This window comes from Megascapheus bottae, chromosome 6 (genome assembly GCF_031878675.1).
Source record: "Megascapheus bottae isolate mThoBot1 chromosome 6, mThoBot2.hap1, whole genome shotgun sequence".
Taxonomy (NCBI): domain Eukaryota; kingdom Metazoa; phylum Chordata; class Mammalia; order Rodentia; family Geomyidae; genus Megascapheus; species Megascapheus bottae.
Genome location: NC_143514.1, coordinates 39,472,244 through 39,492,419, shown reverse-complemented (window position 1 = coordinate 39,492,419; position 20,176 = coordinate 39,472,244). Strand labels below are relative to the sequence as shown.

The 20,176-nt window shown below is 38.6% G+C and overlaps 1 protein-coding gene and 1 pseudogene across 1 annotated transcript in view; one reads left to right on the top strand and one right to left on the bottom strand.

The window, feature by feature from the left end:
• Positions 1–20,176, bottom strand: part of C6H1orf141 (chromosome 6 C1orf141 homolog) — a 32,089-nt gene continuing 11,913 nt past the window's right edge. Inside the window, exons 5-9 of the mRNA XM_090334642.1 lie at positions 19,818–19,888; positions 6,109–6,253; positions 3,598–3,658; positions 2,576–2,762; positions 1–1,078 (exon numbers count right to left, since the gene is read on the bottom strand). Coding sequence (XP_090190768.1) covers positions 488–1,078; positions 2,576–2,762; positions 3,598–3,658; positions 6,109–6,253; positions 19,818–19,888 — 1,055 coding nt within the window. The 3' untranslated portion in view covers positions 1–487. The remainder of the gene's footprint in view (positions 1,079–2,575; positions 2,763–3,597; positions 3,659–6,108; positions 6,254–19,817; positions 19,889–20,176) is intronic.
• LOC150061680 (spindlin-1 pseudogene) lies at positions 12,299–13,407 on the top strand (annotated as a pseudogene).

The window sequence follows — 20,176 nt, the reverse complement described above, 5'->3', positions numbered from 1 at the left end:
TTTTACAAGACCATTTTAATCACATACATTTTCATATACTTTAGCCATGGTTCTCAAAAATGCTGATACATTAACTCAATATTTATTAAATTAATAGTACATTTGTTTTATTTCTGTTAAACTATAAAATAATATTGTCAAATAATATTATCAGTGTTATTTAGCTTCCAATAGCAAATGTCCCATCCGTTAATACCATTTGGGGTTATCAGCGGAACTTTCCTATAGGACTAATCAAGACGGGCAATCTAACAGAGATATTAAACAGAGATGAGCAAGTTCCTCTATCTCTTAATTTTAGCCCATGATTGATCTTGAACAGACCACCGTTGACTTGTGGCCAAAATTTTTGTTTCATGTATCATGAATTCAGCATTTCTATTTGGATAGGGATTTCTTCGATGATCTTGGAACTTGGTTTCTGCTTGCTTATTTGCTGAGATCATATCACTCAGATATTGCTGTGTAAGTGGTATTTGTGAGCCACTTAAGTTTTCTTTGGTGATGTTACCAAATCATCCAGGGGACTTATATTATTTATTTGATGAACTGCAAGCACATTTTTCACATGCTTTGGGTAACATTTGATAGATGAGTCATAGATCTTGGGTGTGCTTACTGGTCTCGTTGTAGAAGCCAGTTCTTCCATCTTTCCAGTCCTTTCACTCCCTTCATGAATAATTGTCTTATCAAAGTAATCCACAAATTTCTTTGTTAGGTTGGAAAAGGCCTGTGATGAAGTGTGACGTTTATTCAAAGGTTTTATAGTTGTAGTCTTACTACTAATTTGCATCATTGTTTTATCACGCAGAGCTCTGTGGGCCAGTTCACAAGCTAAGCTTTTTATAGCTTTGCCCTGTGCCCTGGACATGGAGCTTTGGGATTTGGAAACAGTAGCAGATGGATCACTAATGAGTGACTTTAGGATGGCACAATTTCTTTCTAAGACAAAATTTGTTCTGTATTGGTAGAAATGTTCTCTTTCCTTAAGATGGGGAGAAAATCTATTTTTTGTCAAAAGTAATTTTTTTATATATCTTGAGTCATGGAAAGTTATGGGATGTGTTTCACTTTGTTCCTGTGGTGGGGGAGAGGGGAGAGAGGGAGAGAAATGGAGAGAGAGCAAGAGAGAGAGAGAGAGAGAGAGAGAGAGATTTGGTCATCAGTCTAGGTAAGAAGGCTACATATCTACACATATATTTTTTGACCTGAAGTTAAAATAATAAAATACTCTAAAGATGACTTACATAAAGGTATTTAAGATGAATAATAATGTTCAAATATGTAAAAACAGGCTACTTGTTTATGACATATTTCTATGCTTATATTCTATAAAGTTATTAGACACAAAATCTGAATCTTTGGCCTTCTTAAATCCTTTTGGAAATAAAGTGGTGTATACTGAAATACATATTTCATAAATATTTGAAAAAGGAAATGAAGGTGCTGTCAAAGGCAAGTAAAGTTTGTAGAATGGGACAGTTTACTGGCATTTCTAAAGTTTCTATACTCCAGTTGTTTTTTTAAAGTATAGTGAAAGAACAGATTGAGCCAAGGATTTTAAAAGATTAAAAAAATTGTAAGCCAAGTATATAACTTTAAAATTTTATATAACTTTAAATTTTTAAATATTTCTATAGTGGTTATGCTTATTGTTACATCTTAAGACTTAGCACAATAATTATTACATAAATGCCAAGTGCTTGTGGCTCATGCCTGAAATCTCAGCTATTCAGAAGGCAGAGATTGGGAGGATTTTGGTTCAAAGCCAGCACAGAACAAAAGTTAGCGAGACTTCACCTCAACCAATAAAAAGTTGAATGCAGTGGCATGCCTTTGTTATTCCAGTTACATGGGAAGGAATGAATAGGAGGATTGTAGTCCAGGCTGACCAGGGCAGTTTGAAAATTCTATTTGCAAATTAACTAAAGGAAAAAATTAGGTTCATAGTTAAAGTAGTAGAGTGCTTGCCTAGCAATTTCAAAGACCTGAGTTTAAGCCCCCATACTGTTTAAAAAAACATACCAGCTTAATATGTGTTCATAAATAAAATGGCCAAAGCATAGATGAACTCAAACACAAACCATTTTCATCGTAATCATAGCAAAAACCTGTTAGTTTTCCTTCACAATTCCAGCATTAGTTACCACAGCCTTTAATTTTTACCTTGGATAAAAAAGTTAACTCTACAGGTCAAGTATGCATATCATTGGTATTTAGTTTGCAATGTTTAACTCACTCATTGTTATTTTTATTTTCTTTTAACATAGAATTCATGGAGAAAGGAACTATTCCTTGTACATGGTGTTCTTAGTATGAAAGGTAGGCTAATATCTGTGATTACTAAAACAAATAGCAAGAGAGTAGCTTTGCAATGGCTGGCATTGACAACAGCCACAGTGGTGGACATTAGCCATATTTTTGGCTTATCCACCATCTTAAGGAATTTTCCATGTAAAGTTAATGTTCCCTTCAGGGTCAGGAGCATGGTCTAATGACATAGTGTTTGCCTATCGGGCTCTATCCTTCTTAGAGGCCTGTAGCACGAGTATTTACTGAATAGTGTAGCTATTACCGAGTGAGTTGTTCCTCTCTTGGCTGTACTAAGGTCAATTATCTTGGCATTTGGGTTTTTCAGTTCATCTTCCATGCACAAGGGGATCAAGGTTTTCTTCCTCACAGAACCATATTTATGTAATGGACGATTCCTGATAGTTTTTTCTCCTATTTTAGAATTGTTCATCGGTAGAGGAAATGTTCTTCTGAAAACGAACACAAGTTCAGTGAGCCATTCATGAATGAATTTATAACTATTAGACACTGATTTAAGCTTGTCAGTTCTTATCTATTTCCCCTTGTCCCTAAAAGTTATTGTCAACATCTCTACTAATCCCTAGCTCATAAGCATTTAAACAAATAAGACCATCCTTCCTGCCTAGTTTGGAACAAAAAGAAGAATGGTGGAAGGAACATCCGCAGTGTCAGCAATACACCACCTTTCTGTTCTATGTGGGGAGGGACTGTGTTGTGTAGACAGAGGGAAACAGCAAGGATGGAGGGCTATTGACTCCATTCTTCGCTAAGGGTCTGGGAGAAGCTTTGCGGGGCAGCCTTATGTCATTAGAGGGTGGCTTCCATTTTGTGAAGAAGATGCAAGAAGACATTCCAAGTCTCCCATGGTTCACCCGAGTCGGATAGTATATTTAGGCTTGCCAAGAGCTTTGTCCTTCGGGATTGAGGTGACTTGTAGCAAAGGGCTGACATAGATGAGATATAGACAGCCTCATTTAAAGGAAATGACAGTCTCAGAGTAAGAGATGAGAGTGGACTCTGATGGAATTCAGAGAAAATAGACTGTCACCCTTCACAGGACATCTAGGAGTGGGGCCTGCCACAGCACAGGGCAGAAGGGCAGAGACCTGCGGTGAGGGACCTTTTCCTCATCACTTTTGCATGTCCTCCCCAACTGACAGCAAAGACAACAGGGCTGAAAGATTGGCTCAGGTGGTAAAGTTCCTCGCTTAATTTTCATGAAGCCTTGGGTTCAGTCCCTAGTATGGAAAAAATAAATATGTTGAATTTTTTTAATTAAATTACCTTTCATTTACTGAATCTTTGAAGTCAGCAGAATTCAGAGATTTCTTTGAGTCACTGTCATCTAGAAATTATAGCAAATTTTCATAAAAGACACATGCATTATGGTGTTTTAAAAATATAAAATATCTTACAAGTTAACATCGTATCTGAAAAAGGCCTGAGGCACTTTGGGAAAAACAGAATTGAAAACATAGATCAAGACTTTATCTTTTGTTTGGCTAAGCTAGTTCAAACGTAAATATGATCTTAAAGAATATTCGAAGCAAAGGACAATTGTAGAATGTTCAAATCTATCTGATATGTCAAGTCAATATGGACCAGCAGGAAACCTGAGATAGTTAACACTATAGGTATCCCTTCGAACTGAGGGAATTCAATTAAAAAATAGCAAATACATCTTGTCATATGACATGAAGGGAATGTCCAAAAGTGGACTCCTTTAGATATATCTGGTGACAACTCCACTGTACAGACATGTGCTATTAGCAACAAGTACAACTTTTGCTTGGTCCCTGAGGGATTTATATTCTAGTACTTCTTTTCCAAACTTTTCTCCATGGCATGACAAGCATTTCATTAATACTATTCATTCTATACCCACTCAAGACTGAGAGCAAAATAAAGCTCTTCATATACACAGGATGAAAAAATGAATAGATCTACATTGAAAGAATTACTAAAAGATGTCATTCAAGTAAATAAAAGCACACACTGATAGCACTGTGCAACAGATAGCAATGAACATAGAATTTTATGAATTCTGTTATATATTTAATTATTATTACTTTTGAAACTAATCTTATTTTGTATTTTACATGAATTATTATTTCCTGTACATGTGTAACTTCTTTTTTCAGTTGTTTTAGCCACTTTCATTCTTGGAATTTTAGACTCCTTCAATGTTAGATTTTTTGTTGTTGTTTTCTTTTAGTCTTGCTCATTTCTTTGTTTCAGTGTATGCTATTAACCACATAGTTATCTTCAATAGTGGTAGCCATCAAAACAATAAGACTTGAATAAACTATTGGTTAAGTCAGCTGAAAAAAAATGGAAAAATTGAACATGTCTGCTAATTCATTCCATTTTTCCCCATGTTTTGAAACGTCTCATTATAATGTGCTAGCCTTGTAAGTAATCCAGGGTGGCTTGAAATTCAAGCCCCTCATGCCTCAGCCTTCTCCATACTGAGCTTATACATGTGTGCCACTACGCCTGGCTGATGATATAATTAAAGCCTCTGAATTCATCTGTCCTGGAACTGCCTTACTGACACTTCTTGATATTTGAGGATATGAATACCTTTATTGCTTAAGCTACTTTGTCAGATTTTTCTCAAACATATGCAAAAATCTAACTCTTAAATATAAACAAGACTTTGATAGTCCAGAAGTATGTTCTAAGTATAAGGAGCAGACTGGATGAAATCTCACAGTAGTAAAAACCTGTTAATAAAACCAGAATGATGTGTATAGGTTAAGAGGTAGAATGGCTCTTCTTGGAAGTGCCCTGAGGTGACCTGTGAAAATGGTTTGCTACTCTCTAGATCCAGAAAACCCCACAAAATCATGCAAGTCAAGAGGCTCAAATCTTCGTGTTCACTTTAAGAACACCAGAGAAACAGCCCAGGCCATCAGGGTATGCATATCTGAAAAGCTACAAAGTATCTGAAAGACTTTAAAGAAGTTGGCAGGTGTGCCCATGCTAACAGTGGGGTTGAACACAGGGTCGGTGGCCCAAAAACAGTGCTGAGTTTCTGCTGCACATGCTTAAGAATGCAGAGAGTAGGGGCCGGGAGTTTGGCCTAGTGGTTAAAGTGCGTGCCTAGCATGCATGAATACCCGGGTTCGATTCCTCGGTACCACATACATAGAAAAAAGCCGGAAGTGGTGCTGAGGCTCAAGTGGTAGAGCTCTAGCCTTGAGAAAGTCCAAGGACAGTGCTCAGGCCCTGAGCTCAAGCCCAGGACTGGCAAAAAAAAAAAAAAAAAAAAAAAGAATGCAGAGAGTAATGCTGAACTGAAGGGTTTAGATGTAGACAACCTGGTCATTGAACAAAGCACCCAAGATGCACCATTGAACTAACAGAGCCCACGGTAGGATCAACCCATACATGAGCTCCCCATGCCACATTGAGATGATCCTTACTGAAAACGGGCAAAGTGTTCCTAAACCAGAAGAAGGAAGTTGCTCAGAAGAAAAAGGTATCCCAGAAGAAACTGAAGAAACAAAAACTTATGGCACAAGAATAAATTTAACATAAAATGCAAATAAATGAATGTTGGTTTCATTATTTTATATAAAAAAGAGGTACAATGGAAAGCTGGAAAGCCTTTATATAACTCATGAAACATTTTTGGCAATAGACAGTCCTTAGGTGTTATTAAGTAATATTATTACAGCAGTACCATCAAATGTTGATTATTTTTGGTAAGTGATTTTCTGAATGTTTACATTCTAAGTTTAGATGCAGTTCATTTTCAATTATTATACTAAAAAATTGCGATATATATACCTGAAAATGAGGTAGACTCTTTTCCATTCGTATAAGCAGTTGATTGACTGCTGACTACAGGAGATATGATGTTATAATTTGCTTGTCTTTTCCATCTTTGATTATACTCAGAATATTTAAAAATAAAGGGCTGTGCATTTTCTGCCTAAGCATAACGAAAAAGAGAAAATTATTTCAGAACTTACTTATTTTTGTGTACGGATAGATACATAATTTCCATTTGATTATCTACATTTAGATTGCCCAATTTTACTATTATCTCGTTCTTTAAATTTTCCCAAATATGATATCTTATGTACTTCTCCAAAAAATCTCTGAAGTACATGTTATTATCATTTTATGGATGAGGAAACAAACTTAGAAGATTTATCACCACTATTTACTTTTATTTTCTTTGTCTCGAAATTTGTCTTTTGTCATCTTAAATATATTTTTGTCTCTCCAAACAGAAGTAAAGTCTAAGTGGAAATACTGGGAGGAAGGAAAAGCACTCTTCTTTCTCTATTACAGAGTAAATACAGCAAAACAGTTCAGAACAAAGGAGAAACTCTGAAAAAGACCCAGCTTTTCCTAGGGTAGTGTCTCAAATAAAGTGCATATATTTGTACTAAACTATAGATACATAAATAATATATATACTGCTATATATAAGTATGAACTATATAACTTTCAGTTCTTATCAACCAGAAAAATAAGTATTCAAGGCCCACAGTTTTTTTCTTCCCAAAATAAGCACGGAATGTATTTACTACTGATCATTTTTTCTTGCCAGTCGTGGGGCTTGAACTCAGGGCCTGAGCACTGTCCTTGAACTTTTCTCAAGGCTAGAGCTCTCCCACTTGAGGCACAGCACCACTTCCAGCTTTTTTTTTCTATGTATGTGGTACCAAGGAATCGAACCCGGGTCTTCATCCATGCTAGGCAAGCACTCTACCACTAGGCCAAACTCCTGGCCCCACTACTGAACATTTTGAAATAAAAATAAGATCTGTGCCAAAAATCTAGGCTTTACAGCAACTGCATTTTATTGAATTGATATTACTAACATATACAAAGCTAGTACATAGCAATGAGGGTTAGAGCATGCAGAAAACACTTCATAGCAGAGTAAGACCATAATGTTCATATTTTGAAATGATGACATTTCAGGAGAGTCCTACCACATAAGTAAAGAGAGTTCCTAAGATGATTAGGAAAAACGCATACTTAAAATAGAGAAGCATTCCTTATTCATTTAGTGGAAAAGGCAAAGAAGGAAAGGAGTGGAGGAGAGAGAGAGAGAGAGAGAGAGAGAGAGAGAGAGAGAGAGAGAGAGAGAGAGAGAGAGAGAGAGAGAGAGAATGGATGCCTTAAAGGAAAAACAAAGCAACTTTACCATTTTAAAAAACTGCAAAATTTTCTTAAGAATTGAAATTTTGCTTGGAATGGTAAGATGAGGCACAGAAACGGAGGGACAGCAAACAAATGCAGCAGTGGCACTCTCTAGACGCTATGTTTAAAATGAACTATACAACTTGTAGGTGGGGATGGGAAGGAAAAAATGTGAAAAAGCTAGTAAAGTGATGATACTGTGTTAAAACAAAGGTACTCTTTACCTGACTTTCATAACTGTAACCTTCTGTACATCATCTTTGCAATAGCAATACATTTTTAATTGAGATTAAGTGGCTACATATATTCTATAGTACTGTGGCATAGGTTATATTTAGTTAATATCACAATCACTTTTTTACTTTTATACTGCTAAACCTCATCATTCTAGACTACAACATTTATAAATGTTGGAATATATAAAACCTATAGTCCTGGGGCCGGGAGTTTGGCCTAGTGGTTAAAGTGCTTGCCTAGCATGCATGAAGACCCAGGTTCGATTCCTTGGTACCACATACATAGAAAAAAAAGCCAGAAGTGGTGCTGAGGCTCAAGTGGTAGAGCTCTAGCCTTGAGAAAGTCCAAGGACATTGCTCAGGCCCTGAGCTCAAGCCCAGGACTGGCAAAAAAAAAAAAAAAACCAAAAAAAAACCCTATAGTCCTCTAGTCTTATATAGAAGGTTTAATTCTTTGAACATTGATAATAAAAACCATTTCTTCTGGATTGGTTGTTATGTACATTCCTTCCCTTTGCTAGGGAATCGGTTGTTCCCTCTTTCTCATTCTCTCCATTCCCACATCTCCCTTGCATTTAGAGCTAACACCCACATATCAAGGAGACCATATGCTGTTTTTCTTTTTGGTCTTGGCTTATCTCACTCAACATGATTTGCTCTAGTTTCATCCATTTCCCAGTGAAAGCCATTATTTTATTCTGTCTGATGGCTATGTAAAATTCCATTGCATAGAGGTACCATATTTTGGGGGTGCATACATCTGCAGTGGGGTATCTGAGTTGTTTCCATCTCTTGGCTAACAATACATACTTTAAAGAAAGAATTTGAATTTTTGTGTACCAGTAGTTCTTTGTTTATTTATTTGAGACAGGTCTCACTATCTAGCTAAAGCTGCCCTGAAATTCATGCCCCACTGTGCGCAATAAATATACAAGTAATTCCTTAAAGAAAATGAAAAAAGTATTTTAAATAAATTCCACCACAAAGTAGTTGAAAGACTAAACAGACCAAACACTGCCTTAAAAAATTAAGTTAGGGGGTTGGGAATTTGACCTAGTGGTAGAGTGCTTGCCTAGCATACATGAAGACCCAAGTTCAATTCCTCAGTATCATATACATAGAGAAAGCTGGAAATGGTGCTGTGATTCAACTGGTAGAGCTCTATCTTTGAAAAAGCCCAAGGACAGTGTTTAGGTCCTGAGTTCAAGCCCCAGGACTGGCAAAAAAAATTAGGAACAAAATAACTCTTAGCAAAAACAACTTTGGGAACTGTGATTGGAAATTAAACATGTTCCTGAATGAACAATGGGGGCAATAATTTTTTTTTGCCAGTCCTGGGGTTTGAGCTCAGGGCCTGAGCACTGTTCTTGGATTTTCTCAAGGCTAGAGCTCTACCACTTGAGCCTCACTACCACTTCCGCTTTCTTTCTATGTATGAGGCACTGATGAATCGAACCCCAGTCTTCGTGTATGCTAGGCAAGCACTCTACCACTAGGCCAAACTCCTGGCCCCAGTAATAAAGGATTTTAAAAGACAATTTAAAATTTTTAAGGAAATTAAAATGGAAACACAAAATATCAAAAGCTTGGGATACAGCAGAGAGTAGTAAAAACCAAAAAAGGAGAGCAATGTCAAATAAACAACCTAATAATATAATATGCAATGATCTCAGGTGTAATGAGATTGAAGCCATCTTGTATCAAATAAAAGTTCAGCTCCCAATGGTTTCACTGTTGAAATCTATCAAACATTTTTTAAAAAACTACTATCAATTCCTTTTATTGTCTCAACTACTTAACATAGAGTGAATTCCTCCCAACTCATTCTGTGAAGTGAACATCACTCTTATAACAAAATAAGACAAGAACAAAAGAGGAAGGAAGGAAGGAAGGAGGGAAGGAAGGAAGGAAGGAAGGAGGGAAGGAAGGAAGGAAGGAGGGAAGGAAGGAAGGAAGGAAGGAGGGAAGGAAGGAAGGAAGGAGAGAAGGAAGGAAGGAAGGAAGAAGAGAAGGAAGGAAGGAAGGAAGGAAGGAGAGAAGGAAGGAAGGAAGGAAGGAAGGAAGGAAGGAAGGAAGGAAGGAAGGAAGGAAAATGAGCCAATAGCTGTGATAAATATTGATGTAAACATTTTAACAAAACACTGGAAACTTATACTAGCAACGTGTAGAAAGAATTATACACTATGATCAAGTGCAATTTGTCCCAGGAATGTAAGGTTGGTTCAAATCTACAAGCACAATGAATCACATGAACAGAATGAAGGGCAAAAGACATGTAGTCAGTTTAATAGATGCAGAAAAAAAATTAGAATGTGGTATCTAGCAACACCTGATAATATTCCAGCAGGAAATGGTAGTCACGTGTTCTAATTGGAGGATCCTCCATACTATTTTTCATAATGGCTGTAAGTTCATGAGACTCACCAATAAATTACCAAAAAAGGAAGGAGGTGGAGCTGTGACTTAAATGGTTGAATGTTAGCCTTGAGCAAAAGATGCTCAGATCCTGAATTCAAGGACAAGGACTAACAAACAAAAACTCCATCATGAAGCTCTGAATTCAAATCCCTAGTACTATCAAAGGGGGAAAAATAGATCAAATATTTAAATGCAAGACCTGAAACTATGAAACTAATAGCAGAAAACATAAGGAAATGACTTCAAGATATTGGTATGGACAAATATTTTTTTAAGAAATCAATCTTTAAAAGTACAGCTTTAAAAAAACCACACATAAACAGGGGTCTGGAGAATGGCTCAAATGGTAGAACAGCTTTCTACTAAGGGCAAAGCCCTGACTTCAATCACTAGGACTGAAGGAAAAAAAAAAAAGGAAAAATATAAACTACTTGGTGCCTTCTTGGTGCTTCAACCTTCTTGGTGCTTCTGTATAGCAAAGAAAACAGAAGGAAATAATAGCTGGGATACAGAATAGGAAAATATACTTGCAATCGGTCATCCAACAAGAGCTTTTTTAAAATATTTCTAATATGTAAGGAACTTAACAGCAAAAATAAAACAAAAATCTAAATCAATTAAAAAATAAGCAGATAATCTAATCAGACATTTCCCAAAAGAAGAAATACAAATAGCCAATGGGTCATATGAAAAAATATCCAACATTCTGTTCATCTGGGGTATGCAAATCAAACTGCAATGAAGTATCTTCTTCTCCCATGTGAAATGACTACCATAAGAAAGATCCTGAAAGAGCTGTGGTAAGTGACTCAGTACACTGTTGCTGGGCATGTAAATTATTATAGCCATTATGGAAAATAGTATAGAAGATCCTCAAAAAGAGAGAAAAAAAACTACAATATGATCTAACAATTTCACTAGTGGTTATAATTTTCAAAGCAAAGGAAATCAATGTGTTAAAAAAGTATCTGTCAGGACCGGGAGTTTGGCCTAGTGGTAGAGTGCTTGCCTAGCATGCACGAAGGCCCGGGTTCAATTCCTTAGTACCACATACTTAGAAAAAGCTAGAAGTGGTGCTGAGGCTCAAGTGGTAGAGCTCTAGCCTTGAGAAAAATCCAAGGACAGTGCTCAGGCCCTGAGCTCAAGCCCAGGACTGGCAAAAAAAAAAAAAAAAAAAAAAAAAAAAGTATCTAGTCTTTTTTTTTTTTTTTTTAAATCATGGGGCTTGATATAGAGATTCCCTTCTTGAATACTTGTTAAACATATCATTTGTAATATGATGTAAAAATCAATGTTAATAAATTCTTCAATAAAAAAAAATCATGGGGCTTGAACTTGGGTGCCTGGGTACTGTCCTACCACTTTGAGCCCACAGCTCCACCTCTGGTTTTCTGGTGGTTAATTGGAGATGCTAATCTCATGGCCTTTCAGGCCCAGGCTTGGTTTGAACTGTCATCCTCAGACCTCAGCCTCCTGAATAGCTAGGATTAGAGGTGTGAGCCACCAGCGCCCCAGCAGCACAACAGTATTCATAATAGCCAAAATTAACACCAGGATTTAAAAAGAGCCAAGTGGATAAAATAAGATGCGGTAAACTTCCAAAGTGGAATATGAATAATATACACATAGACATAGTGTAGACACAGTGAACAGGCGTATGTCTACATATATAGGCATATGTCTCTATAGCACATAGGTCAATATTTTATAGCTGCATATAAAAGAAATCACTGTGCTCAAAAGTGCAGCATGACACTATTCCTAATAGCCAAAATAGGTAATTAACATCAGGACTTACATCAAGGAAAATGTGAGATGTGTCTATACCTAGTAGACTATGAATAATGTATGCATATACATCATGTATACACAGTGAATGTGTGCGTACATAGAAAACCTACATTCCAGTATTATGGCTGCATACAAAGATTAAAATCGTATCATTCGTGGCCAGTCGGACGTTTGGGCCAGGCACAGAATGACCGGCCGCCTGTAGGAGCGTGGGTTCCCGTGGGTTCCGAAGAGAGGGAGGGAGGGCGCGGGGAGGGCAGTTGGAACGGACGGGTGGGAAGGCGCACCGTTGGGCGCATGCGCAGTGTCAGTTGGGCCTGCAGTGGAGCGGAGGCAGGCAGGCGAGGGAGGCAGGCGGAGGCAGGCAGGCGGAGGCAGGCAGGCGGAGGCAGGCAGGCAGTGGCAGGCGGAGGCACCCGGCTGGGAGCTGTGGTCAGGCAGGGCACCAGGCAGCCAAGTGAGCCGCAGAAGATTGACTTGACTCCCGCGTCCAGCAGCTCGGCTGCTTCCGGTAATGGAGATCCGACTGGGAAAGTCGCCTGGGTGTTGAGTGGCGTCGTGCGTGCGGATCCTCGGCCAAGGCCTGCTGACATGTCTACCCACCAGAAGAGGAAGTCCCGCCGGAAGCGCCGGTTCACCACGGGGAAGCGCAAGCCCTCCCGCAGCATGGTGGGCCGCAGGATCGAGCACGGCTGGCGGGAGGGCAACGGCCTGGTGTCGCAGTGGACGGGGACCATCCTGAACCAGGTGCTCGTGAGCCCTTCCTTGTACCTGATCAAATACGACGGGTTCCACTGCGTCTACGGACTGGAGCTCAGCAACGACGAGAACATCTGTGCCCTCAAGATCCTCCCGGACCGAGTGGTCACGTCTCGCATCAGCGACCAGCACTTGGCCCGTTTGGCCGACGCCATCATTGGCAAAACGGTGAAGCACATCTTCGAGGCGGAGGACGGCTCCCGACATGAGTGGAAAGGAGTGGTCCTGGCGCGGGTGCCGGACATGAACACGTGGTTTTACATCACCTACGAGAAAGACCCCATTTTGTACACGTACCAGCTCCTGGATGACTACCGGGCGGGCGACCTTTACATTTTGCCCGACTCGATCGAGTCCCTCCCGACGCCCAAGGAGCTCGCCATTGTGGACAGCATGAAGGGCAAGCGCCTGCGGTGCGAGAAGACGGACGGCTCGAGGAACATCGGCATGGTGATCCATCAGGTGAAAGCCAAGCCGTCCATGTGCTTTATCAAGTTCGACGACGACTACCACGTCTACGTCTACGATCTGGTGAAACAGTGCTAAAGGGTCCCCCCAGGTCCACGTGCAAAGAGGCTGCCGGGTTTCGTGGACTTAACAGAAAGACTGGGGGCGGGGGGGGGGGCTGGCATTTTCCGTTTCGTGAGAGATTGAAATGTCCCACAACCTCGGCTAGGTAGAACTAGTTTTGTTATGAGTAGTAAAGATTGACGTGAGCACAAAACCATGCCGTGTGAAGAGTTTTCTCTTGTGACAAGTCTTGTGTCGGGATCAGCGGATACGTTTGGCCAAAGCGAAGCTGCTGTCAGGGGCTGGGAATGTGGTTTAGTGGTAAGAGGGCTTCTTGCCTAGCCCTGGGTTGGATTCCTCAGTGACACACACACACACACACACACACACACACACACACACGCACAGAAATCCAGAAGTGGTGGCTGTGGATCAAGTTGGTAGAGTGCTAGCCTTGAGCAAAAGAAGCCCAGGACCGATGCCCAGGCCCTGAGGTCAAGCCCCCAAGACTGGGGAGGGGGCGGAGGGGGGGGGGGGAAAGAGAAGCTATCAGTCATTTACACATATCTTCTACATTTCAAATTTTCCATAATATTCTGCTGCCACAATGCAAGCCTAGGTGTTGCTACGTTTTCAGAGAGATATGTACACACACACACACAGGGCTGAATGTGTAGTGCAATAGTAGTGAGCCCTCACTTAGCTTTAGGTAAGGCCCTGTGTTTGATCAAGGGCACTAATATTCTGATTAATAAATAGGATTAAGTGCTAATGTTCAACAGCTAACAATTCATTATGCATTTCAAAGTTGTTAGAAAGGGATTTTGAATGTTCCCACAACACAATGGTTTAAGATGATGTGTATGCTGGTTGCATACAATATAGGTGCATCAAAAATACTAACTCATTTGTGCAGGTTTTTTTAAATTTAAGAATTAACAAATCTCAATAGTGCCTTTTCTCTCTTTTGGCCATACTTGGGATCTGAACTGAGTATTTTGTGTGTCTGGAATATCTTCATTGTGTCATTTACCAAATGAAATGTCTGACCCTTACTCAAATTTTTCTCTGCTTCATTCTTGCTATTTTTTGGGGGGTCCTCTGTCACATATGTCAGATCTTTCATTAGTGCTGTATGAGTTTCTGATCTTTTTCTGTCTTTATGATCCCTCTTTTCTCAGCCAGAGAATTTTTAAATTTCAGGTATAGTACCTTTTTTGAGTGCCAAAACAAACAAAAAAAAACCTTTTCGGCCAGGAGTTTGGCCTAGTGGTAGAATGCTTGCCCAGCATGCACAAAGACCTGGGTTCAGTTTCTTGGTGCCAAATACATAGAAAAGCCAGAAGTGGTGCTATGGCTCAAGTGGTTGAGCACTAGCATTGAGGAAAGCCCAAGAACAGTGATCAGGCCCTGACCTCAAGTCCCAGGGCTGGCAAAAAAAAGTTATCAAAAAATCTATTTTCTAAGATTTCCAATTTCCCATTCACTATAAATATATTTTACTTTTTCCAACAACCATGCTTTTAGTGGCTACTTTAAAAGTTATTAATTACATCCAATATCTGGGTTATTTTAGGATTAATCTTGTGTTTTCTGTTGAGATTAGGTTTCAGTATCTTGGGTTTTTTTTTTTTTTTTTTTGCCAGTCCTGGGCTTGAGCTCAGGGCCTGAGCACTATCCTTGGACTTTCTCAAGGCTAAAGCTCTACCAATTGAGCCTCAGCACCACTTCCAGCTTTTTTTCTATGTATGTGGTACTGAGGAATCAAACCCGGGTCTTCATGCATGCTAGGCAAGCACTTTAACCACTAGGCCAAACTCCCAGCCAGTATCTTGGGTTTTTTGGTATGTGTGTATGTTGGCTTAAACTCAGGGCCTGGCTATTGTTCTTGAACTTTTCTGCTCAAAGCTAATGCTCTACCACTTGAGCCTCAGCTCCTTTTCTGTTTTTTTGTTTTTTGGTGGTTAGTTGCGGATAATTATCTCATGCATTATCCTGCCCAGCCTGGCTTCCAACTGTGATCAGATTTCAGCTTTCTAAGAAGTATCTTCTCACAGCTACTCTTGGGTGAGCAACTGGTTCCCAGCCCTCCTGGGGTTATTTATGAAATTGAACTTAGTGAAGGTTTTTGATCTTGGTCAAAGGTCCAAGAAATGATAGGTGGGGACTATGGATGCCTACTATTTTACAAAGGGTATTGATTATTCTTTTTCGTTTTTAGCAATCTACAACCTGTTGAATAAAAATAGCAATGACTCAAACAGTAGCTTGAATTTCAGTTCAGCTATTTGATTCTCCACTGGCTGCTTGCAGTTTTCCTAAATACTTAGGATTCCAGAATTGGCCTGAGACTTAGCCATAAAGTTTCCCTTTTTTGTTGTTTTTTTTTGCTTTTTTTTTTTTGGCCAGTCCTGGGCTTGAGCTCAGGGTCTGAGCACTGTCCTCAGACTTTCTCAAGGCTAGAGGTCTACCACTTGAGCCTCAGCACCATTTCTGGCTTTTTTTACGTATGTAGTACCAAGGAATCGAACCTGGGTCTTCATGCATGCTAGGCAAGCACTCTACCACTAGGCCAAAATCCCAGCCCTTCCTTTGTTTTTCTTCTTTCTACATTCCTTACTTTCTATCAGTTTTGATTGGTCTGAACTTTGTCTTATGTTTTTTTTTTTTTCTATCAGATGATTCATTATGTCCCATTCAGTACCAGCTTGTAGCCTATGGTCATGCTATAGAAGCCACAAAAGCACATTACCCTTTCCAAGTGCATTATTTCAAGTTTTTTTTTTTTATCACCTTTTTTGTTAACTCAAGGGCATTTAAAGTGTGTGTGTGTGTGTGTGTGTGTGTGTGTGTGTGTGTGTGTGTGTGGTTTGTCTAGCTATGTTTATCTATGGGAGGGTAATATGATAAGGAATTGCTTAGTCACTCTGAATCAGAATTTCCCAGGTTCGCAACCTCTCCCGCCCCCTTTTTGTAAATAATACTGGTGGTAAGTGTGTCTCTTGTCATGATATAAACCGGCATGATGTCATTAAATAGGATTTTGGCTAGTGATTACAGAAAACCATAATCAGGCATCTAGTCAAGCTGTTGAAAACAAACACTTGAGATAACAGAGCAACCAAAAAAAAAACCAGCAAAGAGTTACACACAGAGGAACAACAACCAACAAAAAAACAAGGCCCCACAATAGCCAGTGGATGCTGGAACAGTAATGTGATGAGAGAAACATGTCTATCAGCCATATAAGCTCAGCTAGAATTTTATATCAGCAAAAAATGTTCCTTCAAATTTATTCTCAAGAGCTGGACCCTGATGCCTCACGCCTCTACTCAAGAGGCTAAGACCTGAGGATTGCAGTGTAAGGCCAGCCTGGTCAGACAAATTGAGACTCTATTTCCACTTAAACAACAAAAAGCCAGAAGTGGAACTGCAGCAGAAAGTCAACCTTGAGCTTAAAAAGCTAAGAGACAGCTCCAAGGCCCTGCGTTCAAGCCCCAGTACTGCGCATACACACACACCATATACTTAAAAACTGTCAGCGTTCCTCATTGGTGGGCCACTTGTTTAGCAAGCTCAAGGCCCTGAGTTCAAGTACTGGTACTGAGGCAGAAATGACTGAAGCAATGATATCTGGTAAGCATTGGGTTTTTACCTGGTGGTTTCAAGGCACATAGGAATGTAGAAGGCTATCAAGAGCCCTTCCTAATTCTATTATATGTTGTTTAATCATAGGCATTTAGTTTATTTTCTTTGTGTCTCCTTTATAAAATAAAAATCATGATGGGCTGAGCATGGTGGTATACACCTGTAGTCATAGCTATATGGAAAGTAGTGGTAGGAGAATCAACTGTCTGAGGTTAGCCCAGCCCAAAGAAAGATCTTACATTGGCACAAGGCCCTGAGTAGCACTTTGCAGTACCACTAAATATAGTACAATAAAATAAAAATATTTGAAATAGAAGTGATGGTACTTAATGTATTTGGGTTATAGATGCTTTAAGTTTTCTATAAATGGTAGTGATATAAGCACTATGTAAATGTTTTCTATGAGTACTATCATTCTCTACAACAGAAAAGTGAACAGAAATTCCGAAGGAGGGGAGACAGCATGTACCTCTACAAGAATCATACACTAATATGAAAGAAATTAAAACATACCACTTTTTTGAATAATTGATAAAGATAAGAAAAGCCAGCTTATTGTTTCTATTTTGAACCTATTAAGCAAATTACTTTGTTTTAGGATGAATCAATGCAATAGAAAGACTATTGATAGAATTTTTACTTTTAGAATTAATCAACAAGCAAAACCAAAAGATATAATCATAATTGTAAAGCTAACTAGAAGCATTGACCTCAAAACTGAAAAGCAAATAATTTAGTCCAAGGAAGAAGTGCAGGAGTGTTTGAGAAAAGGGCAAGATTACTGGTTGTCTTTTTAGGTATCTGTGACTATGACAGAAGAAAATTAGAAATCAGTGACTATGACAGAAGAGGAAAACAAATGCATTTCAAATTTCAAAAACAATTCACAATTCAAATTACCAGAATTCATAGTCAAATATGTAGAAGAAAACAGAAGGATAAGAGATGAGATATACAGTAGTTAAAGTAATCCACAACTTTTCCACTGCTTATTCAAGACATAATGTTTAAAATTGATAGCTTAAGGCCGGGAGTTTGGCCTAGTGGTAGAGTGCTTGCCTAGCATGCATGAAGACCCGGGTTCGATTCCTTGGTACCACATACATAGAAAAAAGCCAGAAATGGTGCTGAGGCTCAAGTGGTAGAGCTCTAGCCTTGAGAAAGTCCAAGGATAGCATTCAGGCCCTGAGCTCAAGCCCAGGACAGACAAAAAAAAAAAATTGATAGCTAAAGCCAGGGTAAGGTGGCTCACTCCTGTAATCCTAGCTACTCAGGAGGCTGAGATCTGATGATCAAGGTTCAAAGCCAGCCCAGGCACAAAAGGACCTGACACTTTTCTCCAATTAACCTCCAGAAAATGGGAAGTGGGGCCATGGCTCAAGGGTAGGGCTGTAGCCTTGAGCTGAAGAGCTCGGGGACAGTGCCCAACCCGAATTCAAGAACTATGACCCCAAAGTAAATAAATAAAATAAAATAGAATAAAATTGATGCCTTAAAAGAAAGCAGTAAAAATTCAACTTTTAGAAATATGAAGTTAGAAGAGGAACTTAAATCCATAAAACTTAAATATGGCTTCCTCTGAGAAGACAGAGGAGAAAGTACAAAACTGTGTATTCTTATTCATATTTTGAACTAAAAAATGATGCAGATTTTTTTACTTCTTTAAATGTTACTTTTTTCTTTTTTTATAATTTTTAAAAAATATTTTTATTGTAATTAATAGAAGGGTTACATTATATTTGCCAGATAGAAGATTCATTACTTAACAAACATGTTTTTGCCCCCATTTTCCTCCTCCCACCCCTCCCTTTTCTTTTTTTCTTTTGTTGGTGGTGGGACTAGAACTCTGGGTCTGGGCATAGTCCCAGAGCTCTTCAGCTCAAGGTTACAGCTCTATCCCTTGAGCCACTTCTGGTTTTCTGGTGATTAATGGTGATAAGAGTCTCATGGACTTTTCAGTGCCTGAGCTGGCATTGAACTGTGATCCTCAGATCTCAGCCTCCTGAGTAGCTACGATTACGGTACCGCACTCGGCTTGTTAAATGTTACTTTTTAATATAAGATGGTAGTAAACGTGTCATAAGTTAACTGGATGTTATTGTAAATATTTCACAGAAGTACTTTTTATATTAAATATACTTAAACTATGTAGAAGAAGATAAAACTCACATTCTGGAAAGTGGATCGTATTAATATTTTTCATTATAATATACAGGAATGTGCAATTAAGTTATATTATTAACAATGACACTAAGTATATATAGTTCATGCTTCTCTATCTCAGCAATGATCAGAGTTAACACAAGTAAGTATCTAAAAAGATTAAGTGACTTGTTCTTGCTGACTCTGGATAATTTCTCTAGCTCCTGAATACAACTTGTTGAGTTGCCTCAGTGCATGTGCAATGAGTAAGGCTAGTGAGCTACTTTTCAATATGCCATAAAGCCCATGCTCAGTGATTCCTAATCATTAAGACCACACATCGGATGTACCAGCTGTAATCTCAACTACTCAGAATGGAGAGATGGAAAGGTAGCAGATCACTGAGGCCAACCTCAGAAAAATCATGAAACCCTATTTAGAAAACAAGCTAACAATAAAAGGACTAAGGGTATGACTCAAGTTGGGTAAAGTGCTTACCTAGGGAAGGCAAGGCCAAGAGTTCAGATTCCAGTACAGCAAAACAGCAAAGGAAGGAAAGGGAAGAGAAGGGAGAGGAAGGAAAAGGGTGTGGGGGAAGAGAGAAGTATATGTTTCTATATTACAATTTAAAGTATTAAATCATATATCATTCTATTTTAAGGAAAATATATATTTTCCTGTAAAGTTTTACATATCAGAAATGAAATCTCTCCACACTCTTCATATACTTTTGAATTCTAAAACATTTCAATTTCAGATTCATAGAAGTATATAAAATTATTCAGGCAATTCACATTTCTAGTAAGTAGTTGTGAGCATACAAATTAAGCCTACCTCTGTTGTATCCTTAAGAAAATACAAATGTTTGGTATTATATCTTGGCCTTGAGTTTTCTTCTACTGGGTCTAAAGAAATGCAAACATGACTGGTATTTCTACAATGTTAAACTACTTCTAATTAGACCAATAAACCAGTTATTCTACTAGTAGTAAACGTTTTCCATATATAATTTAATTTAATTTTCTTATATATGCAATGCTTTCACATTTTTTTGAGCTAATCTACCATGATCTTCTTTAGCAGTGAGCTTTTATTACCAGAATATACTTTCAATTATTTACTATTGCCAATTAAGTTTTATCTTCTTGGAAAAATGAAATTCTAAATAACATAAAATTATATTACTATATTCC